This window comes from Coregonus lavaretus, assembly GCF_964263955.1.
Source record: "Coregonus lavaretus genome assembly, chromosome: 19".
NCBI lineage: Eukaryota > Metazoa > Chordata > Actinopteri > Salmoniformes > Salmonidae > Coregonus > Coregonus lavaretus.
This window is the reverse complement of record NC_140006.1, coordinates 9,943,089-9,957,940: the sequence shown is the minus strand read 5'-3', so window position 1 is coordinate 9,957,940 and position 14,852 is coordinate 9,943,089. Positions and strand designations below refer to the sequence as shown.

Here is a 14,852-nt window from a genome sequence, read left to right as displayed (position 1 = left end):
TGACGGTATTGACGAAATTGTAAACATTGACTTCATCACTAGGGGCTAATCTTCTTTCCAACAGGATTCTTCCGTATCATATCTACTGGGCAGGATAGTGGATAAGCTATTCTCTGTGTGTGTGTGTGTTAACTATTCTGTGTTGGAGCTAGTCTAAGCGAGTCTGTTAGACTATGGTTATGGTGATAAGGGGTAAAACAATATAGCTATTGATGCTACTGGTAACTTTTTCAATTTACTATTATTTCTTGAGCCCTAAGATGATTCTGTGCCCAAAGAGTCCCTCTGTAATACTTCAACAGCTGTTGTATGCATAATGTAACCTTGTAGCTATCATGTTTCTAGAAAATATATAGTTTGCTGTGAATGAATGCCCCTTTTTTTCTAATTCAATTCAGAATTCTGGCCTTATGCTCATCTGGTCAATCACTTGCGTAACGGCAGCCTAATGCACTTACCGTTCTGAGTGAGTGTGAGCTATAACTGATGCTGTTACTGTAACCTATTAGTATAAAGTAGGCCAACCAGAGAAGGCTACAGGTATGAAGTGATATGATAACCCTCTTGTACCTTCCAGTTTGACAGACGTTGGGCAGTAGAAGTGGACGAGTGCGGCCAGGGCACAGCCGTCTGTGTTGTCCTTCAGCAGATTGTCCACCAGGGGGAGTGACGGAGCTGACCTCTGCTTAGCATGCTCCCTCCTGTAGCGGGCCTGCAGCCATGGCAACAACAGAGAGCGATGACAGGTCAGTGATATACAGTTAACCTATGGAATCAGAGCACGGAGAGGGACGTATGGGGATGTATATATAGGCTCCTCACACACAAATGTACACAAGCGGTCTTTGTCACGCACAGATGCGCACACACACACACACACACACACCCCCTACAGTAGTTTAGTCTGGGGTTATTCAAGCATTGGAGGGTTCAGACTCAATTAAACAGGTAGTAGGGTGTCGCTGCATGCAAAGAAAACAGACTGTGGAGACTGACGGATCAACCAATGCCATCTTTGTAGGCTACTTGACATTGTCCTCTACGGCAAAGATCCTGTATCGTTGTTGAATGCAAAAACAGTCAGGCACCAAGGCTACACTTCCACTGGGTCTAAACTTGGATGAGTTAGTGTACTGTAATTACACTTAGGTGTGACTGAATCTGAATGTCCCTATTTCATCTATTGATTTATACTAGTCTCATGTTCCTACATGAATCGTTACGACCAGATCAATCTACTGTACTACAGTATCCAACAGGTATAAATCTCCTGTACTATGGTGTCCTGCAGTGTTGACTGGATGGAGGTAAGATTAAGTTCGCTGATCTGATCCATGGTCAGTTTGTGCTTTCCCCTCTTAATGATTCAGGTAAGGATAAGGGCAGGGTGATGATTTACAGTTTAATAAGCTGTTCTGACAGAGGGAATATGTTATATTTGAAGATTTGTCTCTCTCAGAGCCTATAAAACACACTGGTACCGCACCAGTACATCAACTGGTTCCCCTCTCTGCTCCCAGTCTGACCATTAATACAAAGGAACAGGCCGGGCATCCATTACTTTACTAGAGGAAAGAGTGGAAAAATCACACCAGCTCTTATTGCTTGATTTTCAAGAAGAGAGGAGCGCTATGGGCGTTGTGTTGCGTTTTGTGTGATATAGTGGGTTGCTTACTATTGTTGTGCTGTACTAGCATTGAGGTGCAGTATGAGCATCTCTATCCAGATGTTATACAGTAGATCTAACAAACAACATGGGAGGTAAGAGGGAAGGAATAGGGCGGAACATAATTGGAGGGTAGGGGAGACAGGGCTGCAGGTGGGATAGGGTAGGGGTAAGGGGCCAGGAGAAAGGGAGGGGGGGATCTGGGGGAGAAGGGCTGCAGGTGGGATAGGGTAGGGGTAAGGGGCCAGGAGAAAGGGAGGGGGGGATCTGGGGGAGAAGGGCTGCAGGTGGGATAGGGTAGGGGTAAGGGGCCAGGAGAAAGGGAGGGGGGGATCTGGGGGAGAAGGGCTGCAGGTGGGATAGGGTAGGGGTAAGGGGCCAGGAGAAAGGGAGGGGGGGATCTGGGGGAGAAGGGCTGCAGGTGGGATAGGGTAGGGGTAAGGGGCCAGGAGAAAGGGAGGGGGGGATCTGGGGGAGAAGGGCTGCAGGTGGGATAGGGTAGGGGTAAGGGGCCAGGAGAAAGGGAGGGGGGGATCTGGGGGAGAAGGGCTGCAGGTGGGATAGGGTAGGGGTAAGGGGCCAGGAGAAAGGGAGGGGGGGATCTGGGGGAGAAGGGCTGCAGGTGGGATAGGGTAGGGGTAAGGGGCCAGGAGAAAGGGAGGGGGGATCTGGGGGAGAGGGAGAGGCTGATAGATTGACTTACAGGTACCAGTCTCCAATACCATTTGTCTGGAGCCTTGAGATAACAATGGACATGATGACAACAAGAGGAAGAGAGGGGAGAATCATTAGGCCTAGGAAGGCTCAGGACTACTGTATCCACACACATCATCCTGTGGGACATTTTGTATGTATTTTTGATGTTGTTTAAAAAAAATCATTGGTTCATGTATCAATTAATTTCACACAGTGGCCACAGGGACTCTTCCCCCCCCCACCAATCGCATCACAACACACACTCTGTCATCAGATCAAGTTCAAAGACTCTTCACAGTCATACACACAACCCTTAAATCGAGACGGTCTGAGGCTTTCCTCTGAGAAAGGGATTGTTTGTATTCAAGCAGTGACACTGCGTCCCAAATGGCACCCTATTCCCTATTTATTGCACTACTTTTGACCAGGGCTCATAGGGCTCAGGTCAAAAGTAGTCCTCTATGTAGTGGGATGTTGACCTCTTTACAGTGTGGCCTATCCAGTGACTAGACAACCCTGTCTGTGTTGACCCTGATAAAGGCAGTGATAGAGAGAGTTGGTTCTGACAGAGCATGTGCTACAGCAGCTAATTCGGAGCGTACAGCTCGTCTCTGGCTGAGGCTAACAAGCACGTCAAGGCCTCCCTTTATTCCCAGCAGGAACTCCTTGTTTTCTTACTTTAAAAAGGCTAGTATGTGTGGGAAGGAAGGGATCGGTGTGTGTGTGCGTGCGTGTGATAAGATCTCTCTCTTATTATATGCTGATTGACTGAAAGCTGTGGTATATCAGACTGTATACCATGGGTATGACACAACATATTTTTTTTACTCTTCTGATTACGTTGGTTACCAGTTTATAATAGCAATAAGGCACCTCGGGGGTTTGTGGTATATGGCCAATATATCACGGCTAAGGGCTCCGCGTTGCGTCGTGCATTAGAACAGCCCCTAGCCGTGGTATATTGGCCATATACCACACCCCCTCTGGCCTTATTGCTTAATTAGATCATAGACATAGAGAGGACAGTTAGAGTAGGCAGAGTAGTAACTTTGTGATGAAGGATAAAAGGTCTTCTGATGTGATTTAGTTCCTGATGTAATTGTGTGGCTTCTCAATAGTTCCCCAGCTAACAGAGTTAAGCTCTGATCACAAGATACTTACAACATTTGCCAAAGGATACAGTCAAAGGAAACTTATTGTTTGTTTACCCTTTATTTAGCCAGGTAAGTCAAATATCTTTTACAGGGAAGTTCCCAGGTAACACAAAGTTCTGAGAACCATATGTTTCTTTGAGCTTGTTTAGGGCAGTGCTTAATTTGTAAATCGGGAGGTGCCAGAACAAAAAGTGAGCGCCAGAGGGTGTGACCTGGGGAGCTCTGAGGTACCGGAACGCATAAAATAAAAATCACCTTTATAATAAAGCATTGCATGCATATAATCACATTTGCATAGTGGCATAGAGCAGTAAGAGGCACTTACAAAAGTTGCACACATGGGGACCATTTTTAATAGCCTAGGGTCAGGGGAAAATTTGGCTTTTTTAAAAACGCATTTCACGCAATTCTGCTTCATTTTACATGACTGGAGACTTTGGCAGAATCTTTAATACCGCAAAAATGATCGAAATGACAGGTGACTTTGTAAAAAAAACGACCTTGTCTTGTGGAGGCTAAAGGCCTATCTTACTCTTGTTTTACTTTGTAAAACAATATTTGGAAGTATTTTGGTAGCCTACAGCAGACAGATTAGTCTTCTCTTTTCAACAGGAGCCATTTGCTTTCCAACCTGTGGTTTCCCGCAATTGTATTTGAAATATTGGGAAAGGCCTGTTTAGTCTGCATGCTGTTCACTGACAGATTTGCAGTGCGTTCCCGACTGTAGGCTATAACTTGTTATTGGGCTACACACAATCCACAGCTAAATTATAGGCCTTCTCATGGTGTAGTAGGCTATTGGGAATTATTTAATTTCTTTCTGAACAGACAGCAGTAATTCTATAGCTTTAGCAAATTTATTTCAATTTATCAGAGGTGCTGAAGCTCCTCCAGAACCCTTCGCGCTGCTATGATTCTATAAGGAAATAAATGATCAAGTGCAATGCTGGAGCGATGAGAGTTGCAGGGAAAAGGAGAGAGATCATAGAAAGTGAATCTCATTCTAGTTCTGTGAGAGATACAGGTGTGACGAGGTATGAAAGAAGGAGTCAGGCGCAGGAGGTAAAATACTGAAGTCCAGAGTTTAATCCGTTTACATAAATCAAACGCCCCAAGCCTCAAACGAAACTATACAAGGGAAAACATCCACCTTGGCAATAACACAGTGAAACGTAGCTCAACCGAGCTACACGCTCTCACAACAAACAATCATTCACAAAGACAAGGGGAACAGAGGGAACACTTATACACATACTAATTAGGGGAATGAGCACCAGGTGTGTGTGATTGACAAGACATGACAAGTGGAGTGATGAGAATGGGATCGGCAGTAGCTAGTACTCCGGTGACGACGAATGCCGAAGCCTGTCCGAACCAGGAGGGGGGGCAGCCTCGGCGGAAGTCTCCTCCGCGCGCCGAAACCAGTCATCCACCGCGGGAGCCTCGGTCTGGCTCTGGTGCCACGGTGCCAGGACCGGTTGGTAACCCAAAACACATTGGAAGGGTGTTAGGTTAGTGGAGGAGTGGCGGAGAGAGTTCTGAGCATATTCTGCCCATGGCAGGAACACCGACCACTCCCCCGGCCGGTCCTGACAGTAGGACCGCAGGAACCTACCCACATCTTGATTCACCCTTTCCACCTGCCCATTGCTCTCGGGGTGAAAACCAGAGGTCACGCTGACCTAGACCCCCAGACGTTCCATGAACACCTTCCAGACTCTAGACGTGAACTGGGGACCTTGGTCGGACACTATATCCTCTGTTACCCTGTAGTGCCGGAAGACGTGAGTAAACAGAGCCTCCGCAGTTTGTAGGGCCATGGGGAGACCGGGCAGAGGAAGGAGGCGGCAGGACTTTAAAAAGCGGTCCACAACAACCAGGATAGTGGAGTTACCTTGGGAGGGGGGAAGATCAGTGAGAAAATCAATACTTAGGTGAGACCATGGTCGTTGTGGAACTGGCAAAGGTTGTAGCTTACCCGCTGGGAGGTGCCTAGGTGCCTTACTCTGGGCGCACACTGAGCATGAGGAAACATACACCCTCACGTCCTTTGCCAAGGTAGGCCACCAGTACTTCTCGGTCAGGCAGCGCATTGTACGACCGATACCTGGATGACCAGAGGAGGGTGACGTGTGTGCACAGTAGATCAGACGATCATGGATAAGCGCAGGCACGTACTGCAGCCCAACTGGTCACTGCGGTGGAGATGGATCTGTGCGTAATGCCTGCGCTATATCTGCGTCCATCGCACATACTACTGGCGCCACAATGCTTGAGGCCGGAAGTATGGGGGTGTTGTCTCTGGGCCTCTCCTCTGTGTCATACAGCCGAGACAGTGCGTCTGCCTTCATGTTCTTCGTACCCGGAATGTATGAGAGTGTGAAATCAAACCGGGTGAAGAAGAGTGCCCACCTGGCCTGGCGAGGATTCACCCTTCAACAAGGAGGTAACGGGAGCTGCGACCTTGCCAAAACCCTGAATAAACCTTTGATAGTAGTTGGCAAAGCCAAGGAAGCGCTGCACCTCCTTTACCGTGGTTGGAGTCGGCCAATTACGCACGGCTGCAATGCGGTCTACCTCCATCTCCACACCTGTGGTGGTAATGCGATATCCGAAGAAGGAGATTGACTGCTGGAAAAACTCACACTTCTCTGCCTTGGCATAAAGATCATTTTCCAGCAGTCGGACCAGTACTCTGCGAACCAGGGACAAATGCTGGGCGCGCGTAGCGGAATACACCAGGATGTCATCGATGTAGACCACCACACCGCGACCAAGCATGTCCCGAAACACCTCGTTCACAAAGGACTGGAAAACGGATGGAGCATTCATCAAACCGTAGGTCATCACCAGGTATTCATAATGCCCCGAGGTTGTGCTGAATGCTGTTTTCCACCCATCCCCTTCCCGAATACGCACCAGGTTGTAGGCACTCCTGAGGTCTAATTTGGTGAAAAAACTAAATTGTACTGTCACATTATTCAGTGGTCAATAATCAATGCACGTGTGTAAACCGGCATCTTTCTTCTTCACAAAGAAGAAACTCGAGGAGGCAGGTGAAGTGGAGGGACGTATATACCCCCGGCGCAGGGACTCGGTGACGTATATTTCCATAGCCTCCGTTTCAGCCTGCGACAGGGGATACACATGACTCCTGGGAGGTACAGCGTCTACCCAAAGGTTTATCGCGCAATCCCCCTCCCGATGAGGTGGTAATTTAGTCGCTTGCGTCTTGGAAAACGCGAGTGCCAGATCATGGTATTCGGGGGGAATGCGCACGGTGGGGGTACCGTCTGGACTTTCCACCGTGGTCGCACCAACGGAAACACCTAGACACCTACCCGGACACTCACGCGACCACCCCGTAAGAACCCTCTGCGGCCATGAGAAATGGGGTTGTGAAGGGCTAACCACGGGATACCCAAGACTACAGGGTAAGCAGGAGACTCAATAATCATAAAGGTGATCTGCTCAACATGCGTCTCCTGCGTAATCATGGTGACTGGTACCATAACTTCCTTAACCAACCCGGACCCTAATGGTCGACTATCAAGTGCTCTGATGGGGAGTGGAATGGTTAGGGGAACCAATGAAATGCCTTGACGGTGTGCAAATGCCCTGTCCATAAAATTCCCAGTTGCGCCTGAATCGACTAGCGCCTTACACTGGGAACCTACCAAGTGATCAGGAAAGGAGATAGATAAAGTACAGTGCGCCGCAAAGGGCTCTGAACACGTTTGGGTGTTCGTTACCTTGGGTGATGCGTGAGTACCCTGCCTACCGCCTCCAGACCCAAAAGAAAGTTCACTGCGACGTGAGGTGGATTGTTCCTTTGTGCCACTAGAGAGTGGCACTGTCGCTGTCCTCCTGCGCTCTCTCGACCGGCGGCTTCCCCCAGCTCCATCTGCTTTGGGTCAGAGTCGTCCAGAGTGGGAACGGGCAGACCCCTATCAGGACGTCCTCTGGATGCTAGCAGATTGTCCAGCCGGATGGCCATGTCCACCAGTTGGGAGAACGATAGCATGGCATCCCGGCAGGCTAGCTCCCGTCGGACGTCCTCCCTTAGGTGGCACTGGAAATGGTCGATCAGGGCCCGCTCGTTCCACCCGGACCCCGCTGCCAGCGTCCGGAACTCCAGCGCGTAGTCCTGAGCGGTCCTCGTCCCCTGCCTCAGATGAACCAGTCGTTCGCACGCCTCTTGACCCTCAGGCGGGTGATCAAAAACAGCCAGAAAGAGGCGAGCAAACTCCCCGTTGTTCTCCAATTGTTCTCAAATTGTTCCAAGAACGTTAAGAAACAACTTTCTTCTGTGGGAATTTCAGTACTTCACCATAACATTTTGTACAGGTTTTCTCATGGTTTTATTCAATGTCATGTTCTCAAATTGTTCAGAGAATGTTAAGAACATTTTCCATAAAAACGTTAAAGTTCAGAGAATGTTATTTAAAAACATACATTTAGTTCTCAGAATATGAAGAAAACTTTCCACAAAACCCACAACAAAACTTTAGTCACGTTCGGAGAATGTTCTAAGAATGTTATTTAAAAACATATACATTCCGTTCTCAGCATCAACAAAACGTTCTATCCTCTATCTTGTTAAGTGTATTCAGGTGTGTTGACCGCGCCCACTAATTGGCCACATCTGATGTTAATGAATGCTTGTTTCCTTTGAAATGGGGTCTGTTTGAATAGACTAAAACAGCTTTGTATGTGTAAAAAAAACATGGCATGGACTGATTCCATGGATACAGAACAGAAATTGGATAAAATCCCACTGATGCGTGTCACAAAAGCAAAATGTGTTTGCATGTGTCCTATCTGTGCTTGGAGTTCAACAAAGTTAACCCAAAATAAGATAGCAGTGTTATCGAAACTTTCAGTGAAAGTTTTAAGGAAGTTATTAAAAAAACTCAAAATAACCTAAAGCGTTATTAACGTTCCCAGAGTGTTAATAAAACCTTGCAGGAAAACTTTAAAGGAACAAGAGTAAAACGTTCTCAGAACCTCCCTGCAAACTAAAAATAAAAGTTCCCAGAACATGTTCACTTCTGTTGTCAGAACATTTTAAAAACGTTCAGTTTTACCAGTCAGGAAACGTGCTAGCTGGGTTACCACCTTTTTGTGATTATATTCTTTGTTATCACAGTGAGTTGACTGTTTTTCAATGAGGAGATTTGATCTGGCCACTAAAGAGCATTTTAGGTTTGATCTTTGACCTCTCAGACAGGGTCGTGACCTGACACAGGTCACTGTGGGTGAGATGAGGACTCTCGTGTCTCTTTGTACTGTCAGCAGTAGAGACCAGAGGGATGACTCAGACTGTCACATAGGCCTTACATAACTACTGTCCCTGCAGTGCAGTCTGTCAAGCTCGCTTTATCTCTCTCTCTCTCACTCTCTGTTGCCCTCTCTCTTTCTCACTCTGTCTTTCTCTCTGTGGCCCTCCTTTTCTCTCTCTGTCTGTCTGATGCTCTCTCTGTCTTGCCCCCGCTCTTGATCTGTTCCACTCTTTTTTCACCATCTCTCACTATTTGTTTCCCTCTATTTTGCTCTCTCTCCACCCGTTCTCTCTCTCGCTTGCTCTGGTTTGTGTGTGTGTCTCTGCTGCTCTCTCTCTCTCTAACAGTAGTGCAGCAGCCGATATCTCTATACAGCTGACATGACACTGAGCTCATCAGTTCTTCTGTTAGCATGGGACATATGTGTGCAGAATGTGCGTGTGTGTTTGTGTGTGTCAAAGAGAAAAAGAAAGAGAGGAGTGAAAGTGGCGAGAGAGAGAGACGGAAAGAAAACAATTGTGTGCTTCTGTGTGGTCAGTTCGTACTAGTGGAATCGGAGAGGTTGGAGAGGGGCCCTTGCTGTTGAGCCTGGGAGACCCTGTCTAGACTGTTATATCAGACCATGTCAACAGAGGGCAATGAGGGAGAGAAGTCAGAGCGTGTGTGTCAGTGTGTGTGTGCTTGTCAGTACTCACCCTCTGTGATGCAGTAGCTGTGCTCTCAGAGCAGGAGCTCTCTCTCAACCTCTGCTCCTCCACCAGAATCTCCCTGAGGTGCTCATTCACCTAGTGAGAGAGAGAGAGAGAGACAGACACAGACACAGATAGAGAGATTGGAGAAAGAGAAGGGATATTATTGAGGGTCACATTCCCAATAAGGGGGACTGAATAGAGAGGTTTTGTTTTTGTGTGTGTTTGTGAGAGAGAAAGAGACCGACTACAGTCTCTCGTGACAGACTAAACATTCTGGGTGGCAAGACTAACTTTACCATAATGTAGTTAAAAAAACAGTACTATGACTTCATCATTCAGCTCATGAATACATTGCAACCTCTCATAACCTCATAAATGATGCACTCTAGCTCTAAGCCTTGTTGTGAAGTTGTATGTGTACAACAAATATAAACAAAACTTAATGAGGGAAATAAAATGAATTCCAGTGCCAGTGATGTAACATTGGCTTTAGGACGCACGTGAACACACACACACACACACACACTTCTCTCCTACAGATTGGCTAGCTATCCTGAGACTGGCAATTGCACGCTATGCCTGCAAGCTGTGTGTGTGTCTGTGTGTGTGAGAGTCCATCCACGTCTGACTGATCATGTGTGTATCTTTGTCTTTCCTGAGTATAGAGATGTCTATCTTAATTTGATCACTCTGTTGTCGCAGAACATTTTCCTGCGCCGCATGAAATTCAAAAGAGCCTCATGATTTACATCAATTCAGTGAAAACCTGTAGTGCTCTTACTCTCACTAGATCTCACACCTAAACTATAGCCTACTGAAGCCTATCAAAACAAATGTATAGTAAAAAAAATCACATCAACAAAAAAAAGGTCCCACATCTGTGTGCGTGTGTATTTATGTCAATGTTCGTGTTCATCCATCCTCATTTGTCTGCATGAGTGTGCATTTTTCCATGACTATATTTGTAAGCACGTGAATCTGTGTGTGAAGCGTGTGTGTGTGTGTGTGTGTGTGTGTACATGCGTGCCTGCATGTGTGTATCCGTCTGGCCTTGTCCTGCAGCAGGGAGGAAAAAGCACATGGGCTTCTGCAGGGAGGAATGTAAACAAGCCCAGCTGGGAGCCAACAACACGGAGCCAGAGTGTGTGCTCTTTAGGACATTACTGATGCTGGGACATTATTAGGAACGCTAGCAACATTAGCATCAATACTAATGGTGTGTGTGTGTGGGCGCGCGGGTGTGTACCCTACCTTGTTGATCCAGGTGGTGACTGCATCCTCAGTGTCGTAGGGCAGGTCCCTGATGTGTCCGTCAGGGTGGGAGGAGAGGTCATTGGGAGAGGAGGAGTAGCGGTGGATGCAGGCCATCACTCGCTCCACACTCACCATCTCCACCGTGTACGCCATCATCAGAGTGTCTATTAGGGCCAGATGGGAACTCTGGGGAAGGGAGACGGTGTTAGAATGGTCCACGTTGGTCCATGTTCTCTCAGAGATGGGTGATAGAATGGTTGCTCCGAGAGGACACCGTCATCAATGTTTCACAGAGAATATTAGATCCCCGTTCCCTCTTCCAGTCACCTCAAAATGAAAAGGTCATAGATACCCATCTAAGGTCAAATGTAGGTCACATAAAAACCCTGGGCATGTTTGGTACAAAACATACGTTTCAGTACTTATGAAAACATTAATGGATGTCACTTGGGTTCTAAATGGGGAACCGTGTAAATGTGTCTGAGTGTGTGTTTGTCTGACTAGAACAGTACAAAGCATGACATTCTGCTGGCCTTTCCAATCCCATTCCAGGGTGGCTAGCAGCTCTCCCTCCCCTTCCTCTTCTCGCCTCACTAGAGGTCTAGTCCACTCTAACATCTTCTAGTGTGTGTGTTTACTACAAGGAAACCTTGCAGTGAACTTACTTTGTTATTCCAACAATACTATGCTTTAAAACTACTGACGCAAAACCAACAGCACCGAGCAACAAAACAGAATAAACACAAAAACACAAACAGCAACGTATTGGCAGAACTTGGCTCACAGACCTCTATTCATGACCCCATAGAGATGCTTATATAAGAGACTGTTTACACATGGTGTGGCCGTGTGTTTCCCAAAGAAGAGAGAGAGAGAGAGAAGGAGAAAGAGAGAGGGAGAGAGAGAGAGGGGGGAGACAGACCAACACAGACAGAAGGAGAGAGAGAAACCGAGAGAGAGACTGACAGAGACAGAGAAAGAAAGAGCGAGAGAGACCAACTAACCAACTTTTCTGTGCTTTGTCTCCCAGTTCTTTAAAGCCCATCCCAGTTCTTTAAAGCCCAATGTCAGCAAATATAGTAGGTTTGTACAGTGTCAATACAGACTACAGACCAAGTCCTCATGGAACATTACACATTCAACATAGAGCTAGGATTTGGTGAAAGCTATAAATTAAATAGATATTCTAATGACTATTTTATAGGTTTCAGTATATCAAATTATCCAAGATTGTATGCATTTTCTAACATCACACTTTCAAGAATGAAGAACTGCTTAATCTGATACACCATATTACAGTGCCTTCAGAAAGTATTCACACCCCTTGACTTATTCCACATTTTGTTGTGTTACAGCCGGAATGTAAAATGGATTCGTTTTTTTCCCCCACTGGCCTGCACAAAATACCCTATAATGGCAAAGTGGAATTATGTTTTTCAAATGTATTACAAATTAAAAATGAAAAGCTGAAATGTCTTGAGTCAATAAGTATTCAACCCCTTTGTTATGGCGAGCCTAAATAAGTTCAGGAGTAAAAATTTGCTTAACAAGTCACAATAAGTTGCATGGACTCACTCAGTGTGCAATAATAGTGTTTAACATGATTTTTGAATGACTACCTCATCTCTGTACCCCAAACATACATTATCTGTAAAGGTCCACTCAGTCGAGCAGTGAATTTCAAACACAGATTCAACCACAAAGACCAGAGAGCTTTTCCAATGCCTCGCAAAGAAGGGCACCTATTGGTAGATGAAAAAAAAAGACTGAGCATGTTGAAGTTATTAATTACACTATCAATACACCCAGTCACTACAAAGATACAGGCGTCCGTCCTAACTCAGTTGCCGGAGAGGAAGGAAACCGCTCAGGGATTTCACCATGAGGCCAATGGTGACTTTAAAACAGTTAAAGAGTTTAACGGCTGTGATAGGAGAAAACTGAGGATGGACCAACAACATTATAGTTACTCCACAATACTAACCTAATTGACAGAGTGAAAAGAGGAGGCCTGTACAGAATACAAATATTCCAAAACATGCATCCTGCATTAAATTTGGCAAAGCAATTAACTTTTCGTCCTGAATGCAAAGTGTTATGTTTGGGGCAAATCCAATATAACACGTTACTGAGTATCACTCTCCATATTTTCAAGCATAGTGGTGGCTGCATCATGTTATGGGTATTCTGGAAATCTTGAAAATCTATGGCAGGACCTGAAAATGGTTTTATAGCAATGATCAACAACCAATTTGACAGAGCATGAAGAATTTGTTTAAGAATAATGGGCAAATGTTGCACAATCCAGGTGTGGAAAGCTCTTAGAGACTTACCCAAAGGTGCTTCTACAAAGTATTGACTCAGGGGTGTGAATACTTATGTAAATGAGATATCTGTATTTCATTTTCAATAAATATGTAGGAAAAAAAATACAAATGCTTTCACAGATGGGTGAGAAAAAAATCTGTTTAATACAACAAAATGTGGAATAATTCAAGGGCTATGAATACTTTTTGAAGGCACTGTAGGTGTGAATCAGACATATGAAATGATGACCAGTAGGGCTGGGAATTGCCAGGGACCTCCCGATACAATATTATCATGATACTTAGGTGCCGATACGATATGTATTGAGATTCTCACGATTCTCACGATTCTCACGATTCTATATGTATTGTGATTCGATACTGTGATTTAATTTAATTTCAAACAAGAAAATGCTCATCCAGAAGCAGCGCTCCTAGTGTCCGGGGACTTTAATGCAGCCAAACTTAAATCCGTTGTACCTCATTTCTACCAGCATGTCACATGTGCACCCAGAGGAAAAAAAAACCTCTAGGCCACCTTTACTACACACACAGAGATGCATACAAAGCTCTCCCTCACCCTCCCTTCGGCAAATCTGACCATAATTCTATCCTCCTGATTCCTGCTTACAGGCAAAAACTAAAGCAGGAAGTACCAGTGACTCTCTCAATACAGAAGTGGTCAAATGACGCGGATGCTACGCTACAGGACTGTTTTGCTAGCACAGACTGGACTATGTTCCGGGATTCATCCAATGGCATTGAGGAGTATACCACCTCAGTCACCGGCTTCATCAATAAGTGCATCGACGGCGTCGTCCCCACAGTGACCGTACGTACAGTGGGGAGAACAAGTATTTGATACACTGCCGATTTTGCAGGTTTTCCTACTTACAAAGCATGTAGAGGTCTGTAATTTTTTATCATAGGTACACTTCAACTGTGAGAGACGGAATCTAAAACAAAAATCCAGAAAATCACATTGTATGATTTTTAAGTAATTAATTTGCATTTTATTGCATGACATAAGTATTTGATCACCTACCAACCAGTAAGAATTCCGGGTCTCACAGACCTGTTCGTTTTTCTTGAAGAAGCCCTCCTGTTCTCCACTCATTACCTGTATTAACTGCACCTGTTTGAACTCGTTACCTGTATAAAAGACACCTGTCCACACACTCAATCAAACAGACATCCAACCTCTCCACAATGGCCAAGACCAGAGAGCTGTGTAAGGACATCAGGGATAAAATTGTAGACCTGCACAAGGCTGGGTTGGGCTACAGGACAATAGGCAAGCAGCTTGGTGAGAAGGCAACAACTGTTGGCGCAATTATTAGAAAATGGAAGAAGTTCAAGATGACGGTCAATCACCCTCGGTCTGGGGCTCCATGCAAGATCTCACCTCGTGGGGCATCAATGATCATGAGGAAGGTGAGGATTCAGCCCAGAACTACACGGCAGGACCTGGTCAATGACCTGAAGAGAGCTGGGACCACAGTCTCAAAGAAAACCATTAGTAACACACTACGCCGTCATGGATTAAAATCCTGCAGCGCACGCAAGGTCCCCCTGCTCAAGCAAGCGCATGTCCAGGCCCGTCTGAAGTTTGCCAATGACCATCTGGATGATCCAGAGGAGGAATGGGAGAAGGTCATGTGGTCTGATGAGACAAAAATAGAGCTTTTTGGTCTAAACTCCACTCGCCGTGTTTGGAGGAAGAAGAAGGATGAGTGCAACCCCAAGAACACCATCCCAACCGTGAAGCATGGAGGTGGAAACATCATTCTTTGGGGATGCTT

General features: G+C 45.9%; 1 protein-coding gene across 1 annotated transcript in view; it reads right to left on the bottom strand.

The window, feature by feature from the left end:
• Nucleotides 1-14,852, bottom strand: part of camsap2b (calmodulin regulated spectrin-associated protein family, member 2b) — a gene marked incomplete at its 5' end in the record, with an annotated part of 60,806 nt that overhangs the window by 23,296 nt on the left and 22,658 nt on the right. Inside the window, 3 exons of the mRNA XM_084183193.1 lie at nucleotides 571-712; nucleotides 9,494-9,583; nucleotides 10,742-10,930. Coding sequence (XP_084039319.1) covers nucleotides 571-712; nucleotides 9,494-9,583; nucleotides 10,742-10,930 — 421 coding nt within the window. The remainder of the gene's footprint in view (nucleotides 1-570; nucleotides 713-9,493; nucleotides 9,584-10,741; nucleotides 10,931-14,852) is intronic.